This window comes from Chlamydotis macqueenii, chromosome 8, assembly GCF_036417535.1.
Source record: "Chlamydotis macqueenii isolate bChlMac1 chromosome 8, bChlMac1.mat, whole genome shotgun sequence".
Lineage (NCBI taxonomy): Eukaryota > Metazoa > Chordata > Aves > Otidiformes > Otididae > Chlamydotis > Chlamydotis macqueenii.
The window spans coordinates 1,067,451-1,082,713 of record NC_141563.1 but is presented as its reverse complement, the minus strand read 5'-3'; the positions used below and the strand labels follow the sequence as shown (position 1 = coordinate 1,082,713).

The 15,263-nt window shown below is 51.4% G+C and overlaps 1 protein-coding gene across 1 annotated transcript; it reads left to right on the top strand.

The window, feature by feature from the left end:
- The first annotated feature begins 9,727 nt into the window (after positions 1-9,727).
- LOC147599779 (olfactory receptor 14A16-like) lies at positions 9,728-10,747 on the top strand. Its single transcript, XM_086753550.1, has one exon. The coding sequence runs from the start codon at positions 9,728-9,730 to the stop codon at positions 10,745-10,747; it is 1,020 nt and encodes a 339-aa protein (XP_086609676.1).
- Positions 10,748-15,263: the final 4,516 nt, after the last annotated feature.

Here is a 15,263-nt window from a genome sequence, read left to right as displayed (position 1 = left end):
TGTCCAAGCACGTCTCGTCCCCATAGGGTGCATGGAACTGGAGCAATGAAAGGAGCAGCACGGGCTACCTGTCCTTCTGGTCTGATGATCATTCGAAGAAGTGCACTTTGTTTTGGTTGCTGCATTCCTCCTATTGCCACAATCGTGGAAGCCGGGTCTGCTGTGGGCCATTCTGGTGGCCAGACAGAACTCTGGATTATAGAGACATCCACACCAGTATCTACAAGTCCTGTAAAACAATGTCCGTCAATGGCGCATGTTATCATAGGTTGTGTCCCCTTTACAGATTTTGTCCACAATACCTGCGGTTTTCCAGTGCTGTCAAAACCTTTTTTACCTGAATGTCCAGATTTCCCAGACGTTTCCCCTTGAAAAGGTACAAGCTGTGCGATACGCTGTCCTGCTGAGATAAAACATGGAGGCACCGGTGTCTATGCCATGATTTGAATTTCTCCACTGTAATCTGAATCATGATTGCAGGTAAAACAAAAAGTCCCAGTTTAGTGGTTGATGATTTACCAATTAGCATGCATCCCTTTTGCGAGGGGACCCCAAACTCCCGTCAGGATAAGAATTACATCAGTTGTTGTTATTGTGACTGAGTGGGCAGTGGCCAGCTCCAGCCCCAAATTCCTTGAGGTGGCTGGAGTGAGGTCGCCCACCACACAGTGTGACACAGATTTATTTGATTGTTCGGGGCACGTGATCTCACCCCCGCCTTGCGTTTCCCGAGCGATCTGATAAGGGCTGTCCATCAGTGTGATATCTGGAATGACATTCATTAGACCAATGTTTTCCTTTCCTACAACGAGGACAGTTTCGGGGTGGAAAATTTTTTCTGTCTGCATTTTCCGGGCAATCTCTCTTTAAATGTCCCAAAGCACCACAACAATAGCACCTGCCTTGTCCTGACTTTTTATCCATTAGATTCAACTGTGCTGCGAGGGCATTAGCTAAAGCATCAGCTTGGTATCCTGTTGAGCCAATATCTTGACACGCTCTGATCATATCAGCCAAAGAGGGATTACAGTTTTTCATAGTTTGCAATACACGCTTACAATCATTGTTAGCATTTTCAACAGCCAATTGTAATAGCAACAGCCCTCTTGCATCATCATTGTCGATCTGCTGCTCTAAAGTAGCTTGCAGTCGATCTCTGAAATCTGCATATGGCTCATCAGCTCCTTGCAGCACCTTAACAAAAGATTGAGGTCCTTCGCCCCTTGATGCTGGAATTTTTCTCATTGCCCGAAGAGCAATATGTCTGATTTGAGCATACGCTTCCCTCGGGAACTGTGCCTGCAGGAGCGGGTTACTATAAGCATTTTCTCCTGCCAATTGTTCATATCCTATTGGAATCTGTTGATTTAAATTTGTAACATGTTGCCGCTGGCCTTCATGTTCGGGATCGTTGGGACCTATAGGCAGCTACGGGTTACCCGCTTGTGGCCTATCTTGGAGTCCAGGGACATCCACCCTGGGGCCAATAAGCACCCTGACACTGATATGGTGGACATGCAAATCACGATTTATTAGGCTGCGTCACACGCTTATATACTGGCTGGCTCCGCCTTCGTGGGCGGCGCACTCCTAAGGGAGGAGTCAGCCTATCTTTCCGTCACAATGCGAGATCTTCCAAGCACCGTTCCCTACATCTCCCCCTCCCCATGATAAACCTTTTAAGGCACAACTTTATTCACCATGCATTCCTTAACAAATGATATACAACTTGCTGATGTCTATCATCCATTAATACACGTAAATGAACAATAACCCATCTTCCGAAAATCATGCAAACAGGCAAACCACAACATAACATTGCAAATACAATCACAAGAACTACCAGAACTGTGTATAACCAATCCCAACTGAAGAAGCTCGTAATCCACTCCCATACTGTGTTCAAATCTTTAACCAAATCTATACGCATTATGTCTGCGTTATCCACTATGTTATCTGCGAGCTTCTTTAAATATATATTCCTCCTTCCTATCTCCTCATAATCTGTGTTATCAAGGCAACAGAATGATAGATTTTGTATAACGGCTCCACCACAGCCTCCTTGACCCAGGAGCTCTAATGCTAAATCCATTGCCTTCGCATGTGCCTCCAATACCTTCTGAGTGTGCCCAAACCTCTTCTCCATGTCGGCAAGTAGACACACAAGTTCGTCAGGTTCCTCTTTGACATCCAATTCCTCCAGTAGCCACCCTCCACATCTCGACTTAGGCACAGCAGTCCTAGGATGCCGAGGACGACCTATAAGAAGAGACTCAACAGCACATTTAGTTTCACCGTGTGTTAATTCAGCATCTCTTAGTCCTTTTTCTTTTACCGCCTTATACAATGGTTGCACAAGCCTTGCGTCTAGGGGTGTCCACTCATGCCCTCCAGTTGGGTTTGCTTTTATAGGGAAGGCAGCTGTCACTCCTGACTGTAACTTCACGCCCTTCAAGATACACTCCTTCGCTATCAGGTTCCAGTCAGTTGGTTCCTGTTTCTCCCCCAGCAGGAGATTGCCCAGCGGGAGGTTACTTAGGAACCTTCTCTGATGAGCCTTCGGCAGCAGCCAGTTCCTGCATTCCCTTCATGAGACTTTGTAACACTTCTGCTGCGCTCATATCCTTATTTGTCTTGGACTCCTCCCTTCTCTCCCCTTTCTGCGCGTTTGCCTTTTTTGGCACTGTAGGCGTGTCGGCTCGCTCTTTGGGCCGCGCACCCTCCCGGCAGTCAGCAGGGCCGTCCCATTCTGGAACCCTCCCGACTCCCCCATCGTTGTAATCATGATTTCTGCCTTCTTCCTCGGACTCGGAGGAGTCCGAGGGGAAGGACGGTCAGGGCTGCCACCATTTTCTGGCGGGGATCGGGCACGGAGCCGATCCCTCTGCCTCCGAATCGCTATCAAAGGACAGCCTTTTGCCAGGGACCCAGTCAAGTAGTTGTTCTTTCCTCTTTTTATGTTTATGTTCTTCCCTCATTTCGCGCTTTTTATGGTCCCCCCTCGCCCACCCTCCGTCTTTCTGTGTTCGCTGCCTCCACCAAATCCTCCCAGGGGTACTGTGGTGGGGGTTCCTTCGACTCCTTCCTTCTCAGTGGGTAGGCAACAGGCGATTCGGGTGGCCAGTCCTCCTCGCCTGCCCTACCCCGCTCCGAACTCTTTGCCATGTTCTCTCCCCCCATCCCGGCAGCCATTTTCCCCTGAAAGCCCATGTTCTCCACAACCTCCCTCAATTTTTCTTCCACCATCTCCTCGTCCCCCATTAAGGAAAGTCCTGTTTGCATGTCCATTTCCCTCTCAGTTCTCCCTGTTATACACGCTTTCGCTCCCACCCACACTTGGCGTACCTCGCGCGCCTTTTCTAAGATCCTGATGACCTTCCACAAGGTCATCAGCCGACCCGACTTGCCTAAAACGGCAAGCTCCACGAATGCGCCCTTTATTTTCTCCCGTCTTTCTCTATCGAATATATCTGAGGGAGTCCCTATCACTCCTGTACGTATCATATAATCGATACAATCTCTGGTCGAGGCCGATTTGATGCAAATTCCCTGTACCCTTGCCAGATATTTCAATACCTTTATCGTAGTCTCCATGGTCGTGAGCCTTCACACAGGCATCCACTGTCCTGCAACCGCCTCACTCCTTCTTTGGCCGTGAAAGTTGTGCCGTCTGCTGACGCTCCAGGTGGCTAGCCCGACCCCACCTACTGCCGCGTTCCTCTCGAGGCCAATCTTGGCGTTGCAGGTGCTCCTCGATCCCATGGGGCTCTACACGGGCCCGTCGGTGTCTCTGATCTCGATCACGTCAGCCTCTCTCCCCAATTCACTGATCACGTCGGGGTCACCACTTGTTGCTGCTGGCCTTCATGTTCGGGATCGGTGGGACCTATAGGCGGCTACGGGTTACCCACGTGTGGCCTATCTTGGAGTCCAGGGACATCCACCCCGGGGCCAATAAGCACCCTGACACCAATATGGTGGAAATGCAAATGGCAATTTATTAGGCTGTGTCACATGCTTATATACTGGCTGGCTCCGCCTTCGTGGGCAGTGCACTCCTAAGAGAGGAGTCAGCCTATCTTTCCATCACAACGCGAGATCTTACGATCGCTGTTCCCTACAGCGTATAATGGCAATTGTCCCACATATGTCCCTCCTCTGCCTAACATCAATCAGGGCAGTTGAATGTCAGTTTGATGGCCAAGCATGGGCTTGTAGTGCTACGCGAGACGCCAGGGCTCTGCAGCACAGCTGCATGCAGCTGGCACAGACAGCACCGGCCCTGTGCAGGAACCCCAGCCCCATTCAGAGCTGTGGTGTGACGGGCACCAGCCAGGGCATCTCAGACCAATTCAGTGCCTTTGGCCAGTGACTGAATCCCACCACTGCAGAGACACAAGGGCTGTCCCTTCTCCATCCAGTAGATGTATGACAGCACATGAACACAAAACATCTTACACGAAGGTCTCTGCAAGTGTTCCGTCACTCTCAAACCCTCCTGGTTCTTCTCTTCCCCATCCTTTAACCTTCCCATTGATGATACCATCACGGATACAGGTTTCATGATGTTCCTGTATCACAGGATGCCCACACCCAAAACCACTTTCAAAATCCTCTCTTTCTTTGCTGGGATGGGCTTCACCTCCAGGCCTAATATGCACCAATGTCCTCAGGCTGAGGAGCACACTGCTGTGGGAGACAAAGAACCCATTCAAGTGCTCATGGAGAATTTCACGACCAGTGACCCTGGGAGTAGCTGGAAGGGGAGCAAAACAGCATGCCAAATATTGTGGAGGTTGCTGAAGGGTCTTGGGACAGTTTGGGAAACAGGTCTCTGCAGATGGGGTGTCAGATGGGCCAACAATGGTGAAACTGATTTGCATCTGTTACTCACCAAGAGGGAAGATCTGGTGACGGATGCGAAAACCAGAGTCAGCCTTAGTTGTCATGACCATTAGGTAACAGGGTCTCACCTCCCAAGGAGAATGAGGAAGGAAAAGAGAAAAGTGCAGATGGCCGACCTCAGAGGAGGAGGCTTTGGCCTAGTCTTGTGATTTGTAGTGGGGGGGCCCATATGAGCAGCACAGAAGGGCAGCAGAGCTCTGTAGAGCTGGTATTCAAGGACAGCGCTTTGCAAGTACAAGACCCTCTGCACCAAGAGTCAGGAAAACAAGAAGAGATATTCAGGAGAAAAGCTTGAGGAAGCAGGAAATTCCTGGGAAAACTCAATGAGAAAAGGAAGCATACAGGAGATGGATGCAGAGACTTGACAGAAAGAAGGAATTCAGAAATAGGGTTGGTTTTAGGAAAGCTGCAGAGTTGACACTTGCAAAGGAGTTCAGGGGCACAACAATCAGCTATTCCTACTTGAGGAAAAGTGAAAAAAGAAATGAAGAGAATGTGTGGCCACTGCTGGGTTTAGTAAGAGGAAGAATAGAGAGGTTTGAGGTACTCTCGGCCTTTGTCTTCTCCAGCAAGGTCTCTCAGTTGCGTGTGCCTAAAAGGCAGAGCCCTGCCAGAACACAGCAGTGGATGGAGATGAAGTCAGAGGTTACTTAGGTAAGGTCAAGCCTTAAGAGTCCATTGCACCAGATGGGATGGATCTTAGGATGCTGAGGGACCAGGATGATGTCATAGCAAGGCTGTTCCGAGATATTTTGTGAGGTCATAATGAGTGGAGAAAGCAAAAAGCCAATCTTGCGTCCATCTTCTAAAAAGACCCAAGGACTGAGCAGGGGAATTACAGGCTGCAGTGACAGAGGCCAGGAGTTGTGTGGCTGGGCAACAGCTCTGTGGGAAAAGGCTGTGGTGGTCCTTCAGTTTCATGAGGCAAAACGTGACCCAGCAGAGAAGGTGGCCAACAGCATCCAGGGCTGCATGAGCAGCACCACAGGCAGATGAAGTGATTATCTCCTTCTGCTCAGCACTTTTTACACTACACCCAAAATAGTTCAGGTTTAGACACTGTGCAATGGTGATGAGACCTTGCTGTGAGGAGGAGGAGGTTGGCTTAGAGACCTCCTGAGCTGCCTTGCAGCACGGGTGATGGTGCATTTCCTTCCACCACGGGGCTTCCCTTGACCATGCTAGGGAAAGCACTCTGGTTCCTCATGACCATGGAAGTGAGCAAACTTTGGCCACATCATCTTTCTTGTCTTCTGCAAGTCACCACTGCTCACATGCAGAGCTGCTTGGCAGGTACTTCCAGACCTCCTTGATCATGCCCTTTGCTTCATCTTCTGTTCCCTTTTCCCCTCTTTTCCCCCACCAGAGATCTTCCCTTTGATCATCCTTAGCTCCTCCCGTACAAACAGCCCTCCTTTGTTTGCTCTTTCCACACTGGTCTTGGCTTTGCTTGCTTTGTAGCTCTTTCTGAGGTGGTCAGCATGGATAATTCTATATTGGAAAGCAAATTCATTGAATTAATAGCCTATTTTAGTATTTGTAGTGCCCTGCAACTCATGCTGTTTTCTTGTGAGAGACACCAAAAGCAGGGTGAGCCATCTGCCTGCAAGATTAACAGCTGACAAAATGGAGCATCAGTCTGGGAGAACCCTGAGAATCTCTGGGATTCGGCCAACAGAAACACCTGAAGTTCACAAGGAGAAGCAACAAGTCCTGCATGGGGGGGAAAGAATAACCTTGTACCTCAGGGCAGCCTAGGACCTGGCTGGCTGAGCAGGGACCCTAAGGAGGAGGGCTTGAGCCCAAGGAGGGATGCCATATGAGCCAGTAGAACGCGCTCACCATAAGTGAGATCAACTGCGTAGGCAACTGCCTTAGGAACAATGTGGCCACTCAGAAAAGGGGAGTTACCATCCCCCTTGACTCAGCACTGTTGTGGCCACATTTGGACTGGTGAGTCCCTCTGTTGGGTTTCCTGCTCTAGGCAACTTGGGAGGAACTGGAGAGTGCCCAGAAGTGGTCTTCCAAGATGGCGTCTCGTGTACATGGCCTCTGTGGGGATGCTGAGGCACCTGGGCTTTTGCCTGCTGAAACACAGGCTCAGAACAGCACGATCAGAGATTTCAGCTCCTTGAACAATGGACTGACAGTGGATGGATTTGTGTGTGTGTGTGTCCACCCAGAGGGAGTTTGGACCAGCCCAAGGCTTTGTGTGCCAAGGCACAGCCAGGGACAGTGGAGAGAAATCAGTAGTGGTAGTGAGATACTCAGATGAGAACAAGAAGTAGAGGATTAGGTGTCCACAGGTTTCACGGAAACAGGTGCAGGCTTGGGGCAGCAGAGGACAGCCTGTGTTGGAGATTGTTGAGGGAGCTGACAATGCTGAATACCCTCATCAGAGCTGACTTCTTTCTCCCCTTGGCCATGGCTGTTCCCTGTGCCACCTAGGAGAAACTTTATCATGACAGCACGAGGGCCTCATGGACTCCTCTTCCCCACTCAGGAGCAGGGAGTTGTCACAGCCTGTTCTTGCACTTGGCGTTGCACATCATCCCCACATCACAGTGCCTCAGAAAGAGTTTCAAGAAATGTGAGGGACAGGATCTCCCTTTCCCGTGCCCAGGGGTCAGGGCTTGGTCCTCTGACTTGATATAACACGTCCAGGTTTACTCAGAATCTGTTCCACCTTTACATTGCTTTTCCCTGTCATTTCAGCTCTCACCAGCCCCAGGGAGGCTTTGTCAGTAACGTCCCTCAGTGGGACCCATTAAGGCTCCAAGAAACATTGGCGTTTGCATCTGACTTTGACTTCTGAAGAGGTTTCCTCAACTTCCTCACCGTGCCTGAGGTTCACGGACTCGGCCCCAAACCCACCAGAGAGGTCATTAAAATCCTTGGGCTGGTCCTCTGCTGCTGAGCTGCTCCAGGCTCCTGGGACGCAGGGAGCTCACGGCAAGGAGGCAGAACGGCAGAGAGACAGCTCTGCCCAGGAGCAGCTGCTCTGCCAAGCGCAGCAGGGCTGGGGGCACTGCTGCAGGCACTGAGTGGGGACAGGCAGGGCAGGGAGAGGTTAAAGGCGGCCTGGGCTGAGAGCTCACTGGAGGAGAAACTTTAACAGCCCTCTGCACGGTAAATCTCTGGCTGCAGGGCAATGAACAGGAGCTTCCTGGAGGGGTCTCGTCCAGCTGCCACAGCCCACAGAGATCTCTCTCCAGTGTAGAGGAGGAGGAGGAGATGCTCCAGAGCAGGAGTTCCCTGCTGCACCATCACAGGGACAGGGCACGACGGCTGCCTTCTCCCAGGGACGGCTGCAGGGTGTGAATGTGTGTGTGCAGCCAGGGGTGCCCAGGGCTGTCCTTCAGAGCAGGGTCCCTGTGCCCCAGGGGCTGTGTGCTGGGGCAGGGACTTTGCCTCTGCCAGGCTCAGCCCTCAGCCTGCCCGGGGAGCTCCCCATGGTGTTTGGGGAGAAGCTGTGGGTGGAAGGACAGACCCCCATCAGTGAGGGTCCTTCTGCTGTCCAGAGAGTGCTGCATGGCTCAGAGCTTCTCACAGCTGCAGGTCAATCCCAGGACACGGGCAGAGGCAGCTTTTCAAGAAGCACAAGCAGGCAGGGGCTGCCTGGAAGGAAAGGTGCTTTCCAGGGTCTGTGCTCTCAGTTTCCTGCTGTGACTGTGAGGGAACAGCAATGCAGATGTTGGGTTTGGACAAGAGAAGGAGGCTCCTATAGCGTTACAATGACAGAGCTGCAGGTCTGCGAGGAACTTGATAAAGCCCCTTCATCATTCCTTTGCCTACAGAAGGCTCAGTCATCTCTTCAGTGTTTTTCTGACCCACTCCTTAGGGCTGGCCAACAGAAAGATGGGCCTGGGCAGGGTCCTGCTGCCAGGAGGTTTCCTGATGACAGGGGTGAGCACATGGTGGGTGGGATGGGCTTTTTGAGTTGTAGCCTCTGCAGCCAGAGCTCCAGCACAGGAGACTCCCGAGTGCCCCTCTGTCTCTCCATGGCCTTGCTGCCCTGGGCAGAAGCACTGGGGCATTTCTCCTTCTTTCTCCACCTGCCCCTGCTGCTGCTGCTCTTGTTTTCGGGCTCTCTGGGGATGGGGGTTCAGCAGCAGCTCAGCCACTGACCCTGCAGGCCTTGCCGTGCAGATGTGTCCATGGGAGCAAGGTGTCCAAGCCCTCTTCTGGCCTCTGGGTCTCTGGGCAATGCAGGCCAGAGGGTGGGGATGAAGCTGGCTCTTTTTGCCAGACACCCCATCTTCAAGGGATCAGAAAGCTCACAGATCTTTACTGAGGGGAGTTTTACTGGGGAGGGGAGTTTTAAACTGAATTCCTCTGCTCTCAGCAGTATCCAATTTTCTTTTCAAGGGAACAGCTGGGTGTGATCATCCTCCAGATTAAAGAGGTGAAGCCCAGGGCAGCTGGGATTGAGTTTAATGGACTCACTCTGCACTAAGGGTCTGCCTGTTTGCAGCCCAGCTCTCCCAATGCAGCGCTTGTAGCAGAACAGAAAATTCAAGGCTGTCTGCCTTCAAAAAGTAAAACAAACACAACCAACCCCCACAGCTCTGCTCTGCAGCTGGGTGAGTTGGGAGGGACAATGCTGAAATGTCATTTATTTCATGAAGGGATTTAAACAGAGATCACTCCTGGTTCCTACCTGCCTGTTGGTGCACAGCAGCACTGACTCCTCAGGAGCCCACAGCAGAGTCCTCTGCTCCCCATTGCACCCTCAGCCAGCAGAACCCAGAGCTCAGCCGGCGAGCTGCACGACGGCCTTTCTGGAAGGACAGAGTCTGGGCGAATGATGGTTCCTTGAAAAATGGAGTCAGTTTTGCTTAGTGAACTCAGTCCTGACCCTTCACTGTCTTCTCCTGGATTGACAGACTCCCATGCCCAGAGGAAGCAAATGTCCTACAGCAGCTCCATCACTGAATTTCTCTTCCTGGCATTTGCAGACACACGGGAACTGCAGCTCTTGCACTTCTGGCTTTTCCTGGGTATCTACCTGGCTGCCCTCCTGGGCAACGGCCTCATCATCACTGCCATAGCCTGCGACCACCACCTCCACACCCCCATGTACTTCTTCCTCCTCAACCTCTCCCTCCTTGACCTGGGCTGCATCTCCACCACTGTTCCCAAAGCCATGGCCAATTCCCTCTGGGACACCAGGGCCATATCCTACTTGGGATGCACTGCACAGGCCTTTTTATTTCTCTTCTTGATCTCAGCTGAGTATTTTCTCCTCACCATCATGGCCTATGACCGCTACGTTGCCATCTGCAGACCCCTGCACTACGGGACCCTCCTGGGCAGCAGAGCTTGTGTCCACATGGCAGCAGCTGCCTGGGCCAGTGGGTTTCTCTATGCCCTGCTGCACACTGCCAATACATTTTCACTGCCACTCTGCCAGGGCAATGCTGTGGATCAGTTCTTCTGTGAAGTCCCCCAGATCCTCAAGCTCTCCTGCTCAGACGCCTACATCAGAGAATCTGGGGTACTTGTGGTCAGTGTCTTGCTTGCATTTGGCTGTTCTGTGTTCACTGTGGTGTCCTATGTGCAGATCTTCAGGGCTGTGCTGAGGATCCCCTCTGAGCAGGGACGGCACAAAGCCTTTTCCACATGCCTCCCTCACCTGGCTGTGGTCTCCCTGTTTATCAGCACTGGGATATTTGCCCACCTGAAGCCCCCCTCCATCTCTTCCCCACCTCTGAACCTCGTAGTTTCATTTCTGTACTCGGTGGTGCCTCCAGCAGTGAACCCCCTCATCTACAGCATGAGGAACCAGGATCTCAAGGATGCCCTGAGGAGACTATATGAATACATCTTTTTCCATCATTAGTAAGGAACCACCAGGAATGCAGTAAAATCCCAGTCTGTCTTTTTTTTTTTTTTAATTTTATTTTAAACTTGTGATAATATGAATTGTAATTATATATTATTCATACAACTTCTTCTTAATTTTGAGACCTCTTTTTTCTCTCTCGTAAAGCCAATGTACATAAGGAACTGGACTCATTGCAAAGATAAAGCAGCTGGAACATAGTCATTTGCCTCTACTCTCATCTCTCAGATCTCCTCTGCAGCTTGGGGCCCAGCCCCAGCAGGCAGAAGGGATTCAGGAGCCAAGGGCCCAGCTGTCACATAGCACAAGCATCACTAATGTTCACGTAGATGTTTGACCATGCAGGGCGAGGACATGCTGCAAGTGGGTGTGTGGTGCAGAGCCCAGTCTCCTGGAAGGCAGCTGAGACAGGCAAGTGCAGGAAAGAGGAGGCTGGTCCGTTCCCTTGGTGGCATGGAGAGTCCAAGAAGGTGCCCCAGGGCACCCGTCACCCCCCAGCCCCCCTTGTCACATATTTCTTGCACTGGCCACTCACACCAGTTTTTGGGTGGTTTTGCTCTGTGGCCATCTCCATCCTCCTGCTGGTCTCGACACCTGTGCTGGGGGAAGAGCCAGCCCTGCCCAGCCACTCTTCTCACCCAGACCTTGGCCACCCTAGAGCAGGGCTGTTTGTGAGCCCTTGCATGGACACGGCTGGGGCTTGGCTGGATCTGGGCACTGGGGGACTACAAAAGGAGGGCTGATGGGGATGGACACTGAGGTCTGGCATGGGGGGTCTGGTGACAGCAGTTTCCCCATCGAAACACACCCTGTCCTGTGCAGTGTCTGATGAGGGAGGTTGTAGGGGCGTGTGTTGGGCAGTGGGGCTGCGCTGGCTCAGGAACGGGTCACAGATTGGAGCCACAACACAACAGTCAGGAGGTGGAAGCAAGGACAGGCCGTGAAGGAGAAATTTGGAAGTGTGACCTCAGCGTACAGGCACGTGTTTAGGAAAGCTGACAATCACCTGGAGCTGATGGGGGCTGCAGGAATGGTCAAGAGAAAAATGAAGAGCTTCAATCACTGAGTTTGCAGTAACGGCTGAGCAAGGAACAGGCTGCTGAGGGATGGGGTGGAGGGGACATAACTGCAGACACAGAGGGGGCTGAGGCACTCGATGCCTTCTTTGCCTCAGGCTTTGCTGATAAGGTCTCCCAGGCCTCTCCTTAGTGACAGGGCTCAAGGAGGAGGAGAGGGTGTATTGAGAGGAACCTGGGCAGATCCCACAAGGACAAGTGCCAGTTCCTGGCCCTGCAGGGCACTCACCCTGGCCGTGGTACAGGCTGGGGAGCAGCTCTGTGGGAAAGGACTTGGTGGGCAGGGAGCTGGACAGGAGGCAGCCGTGTGCCCTGGTAGCAAGAGAGGAGAGCAGTGCCCTGGGCTGTACGACCAGGAGCGTGGCCAGGAGATGGGGGGAAAGGACCTTTCTCCTCTGTGTGGAGATTGTTAGGCCACATCCCCAACACTGTGTCCAGTTTTGGGAACCCCAGCACTGGAAAGGTGTTGGCAAGCTGGAGCAGGTTTAGTGAAGGGCCCTGAAGATGTTCAGGGGCTGGATCACTTTCCCTGTGAGGAAAAGCTGATGAAGCTGGCATTGTTCTGCCTGGTAAAGGGATAGCTGAGGGGCACCTCCAAGCAAGGGGAGGCCTCATCTTTTTCCACCATGAGGCTAGCCCAACATTTGTCTATGTCACCACAAGACACTGAGAAGTCATAGAAGCATGGAATGTTTAGAGTTGGAAGGGTCATCTAAGGTCATCTACTCCAACCTCCTTGCTAGGAGCAGGGACATCTTCGACTAAATCAGGTGTCTCAGAGCCTCATCCAACCTGGCCTTGAATGTTTCCAGTGATGGGGCATCCACCAACTCTCTCGGCAATCAGTTCCAGTGTTCTATCACCCTCATTGTAAAAGTCCTTTGTCTTTTGAGATTTTCAAGACCCAGATGGAGCGAGTCCCGAGCAGCCAGCTCTGACCCTGCTTTGAGGTACTATGGATATCTCAAGGTCTGGTCTGAACCTCAGTGTTTTTATCATCCTAGAATCTCTTGTCCGACATCTGCTCAGCAGATGAGAGAGGAGATGTATATGGGGCACAAAACCTCCTGTGGTTTACGTGACCATCTAAACCAAGTCAGGTGAACATCTCCTCCACTCCGTTGACTGCAAGGGGTGCCTGGGAGGCACTGCCTCAGACAGCTCCACATTACCCATGAAGATCCTACCATCCAGCTTTAACACCCTCAAAGGCCATGGTCTGGAACCTGAAGCTCCTATCTGTTGATTTTGGAGAGTGCCCAGAGGAGGTCTCCCAAGATGGGGTTCAGAGCCCCATAGTATATGATCTATGTATAGAGGAGGAGAGACCTGGGCATCTTTGGCCCAGTGGCAGAGAGGGTCAGAGCAGTGTAGGAGTAGCCTGAGAGTGCTTGAAGGGTGGTTTCAGAGATGTTGGACCTTTGCTTCACAGTGAGAAACAAAACGAGACAGAAATAACAGAAGAAAGTACAGCTATGGGAGGCTGAGATTTGACACAAAGAGAAAGACATGTAGACATGTAGTCTTCACCAAAGGTAGTTCTGTGCTACAACAGGTCACCCTGAGGAAGTCTAGATTAGCCCATATCTTTCTGTTTTAAGGAACAACCAGGGAGCACAGAGAGAGATCAGTAATGTTAGGGAGATGGTCTGGTGAGATCAAGACAGGGAAGCAAGGAAGATTTTGACAGTGTGCAGGGAGAGAGCCGCAGGAGTGTGCTAGACTTTGCACTGCTGATCACCTGATCACTGCTGATCTGGGTCCTACCATTCGGTTTTCCATCCACCTCACAGTCTGCTCATCCAGTCCATACAGCAACAGCTTCTGTATGAGGATCCTAGGGCAGACAGTGTCAAAAGCCTTCCCGAAGGCCAGGTAGAGAATATCCACTGCTCTCCCCTCATCTACCAGGCCACTCACTTCACTGCAGAAGTTTATGAATTTTTTAAGCATGATTTCCCCTTGGTGGAGCCATGCTGACAATTTCTGATTATTTTCTTGTCTTTAAAGTGCCTGGTAATGGTTTCCAGGATTAGCTGCTCCATCACCTTCCTAGGGCTCAAGGTGATGCTGACAGACCTGCAGTTCCCTGGTTCTTCCTTCTTGCCACTCTTGAAGATGGGACTGACATTTGCTTTCCTCCCGTCTTCAGGCACTTCTCCCAGTCACCATCATCGATCAAAGATTATCAAGGGTGTCCTCAAAATGACATCTGCCAGCTCCCTCAGCATTCTTGGGTGCATCCCATCAGGGCCCAGAGTCTTTTGTGTCGGCAGCCCACGGCCAGTTTGGTCAGTTTACCATCAAGTCACTGTTCCCTGACCTGAAACTCTTCTACCAAGAGTGCATTTTCCTTGCTCCAGCCCTTCCCACTGCTCTCTAGGACCTGGGATTCCTGAAAGCCAGTCTGCTAGTAAAGGCAGAGGTGAAGAAAGCGTTCAGTACCTCTCTGTTATACATATCTTGTCTAAGCCAGTCCCTTCTCTCCTTGAGCAGTGGGCCCACATTTTCGTAGCCTTCCTTTTGTCACCTCTGTACTTGTTGAGGCCATTCTTGTTGTCTTTGATTTGACATCCCTGGCCAGATTCAATTCCATCTGGGCTTTAGCTTTCCTAACTTCACTCCTGGATGCTTGGACAGTATCTGTTTATTTATCCCAGTTATCCATCCTTATTTTCACCCACTGTCAACCTCATTTTTGCATCTGAGTCAGCTGAGAGCTCAGGGGTCTGCAGCAGAAGGCAGAAGAACTTAGGCCAGCTCCTGGTTATACGAAGGGTGGAAGACCAGCTCCTGGAGGGAGTCATATTGCCTGTCTCTCTCTGTGGGTAAACCTTTTTCCTCTAACACAGCCTGGCACACCAACCCTCATGTACTTTATCCACTGGTCCTTGTTTTGTTTGCTTTGTATCCTGATTCGCTATTGCAGAGACGGTTGTCACAATAATTCTTACCTGGACCAGAAATTAAACTAGTACATCCTTTTATTTTCTATAGTATCCTGAAACTCCTCCTGCTGTTATTGTGTCAGACACACCTCAGTCAGGGTGAGCCATCAGCACACAGACATTAACAGCCGACCAAATGGAGCTTGGGGAACCTTGAGTAACTTGGGGAATTGGCCAAGAGAAACCTCTTGAAGTTTACCAGAAGAAGTGGCCAGTCCTGCATCGGAGGGGAGAATAACCCCATTTATTGGGCCAACTGTAACCTGACCAGCTGAGAAGTGACTCTGAGGAGAAGGCACTGCGAGGGATGCCATACAAGCCAGTGGTGCCTGCTCCCCATGAACAAGGCCAGCTGGGGCTGCATTAGGAAGAATATGTCAAATCAGACCACTTGAGTTACCTTCCCCTTCACCTCAGCACTGGTGTGCTTCCACAGACATGTGTGTCCCTATCTGCAGCACCACATTTTGGAGGAGTTGGGAGAAGCTG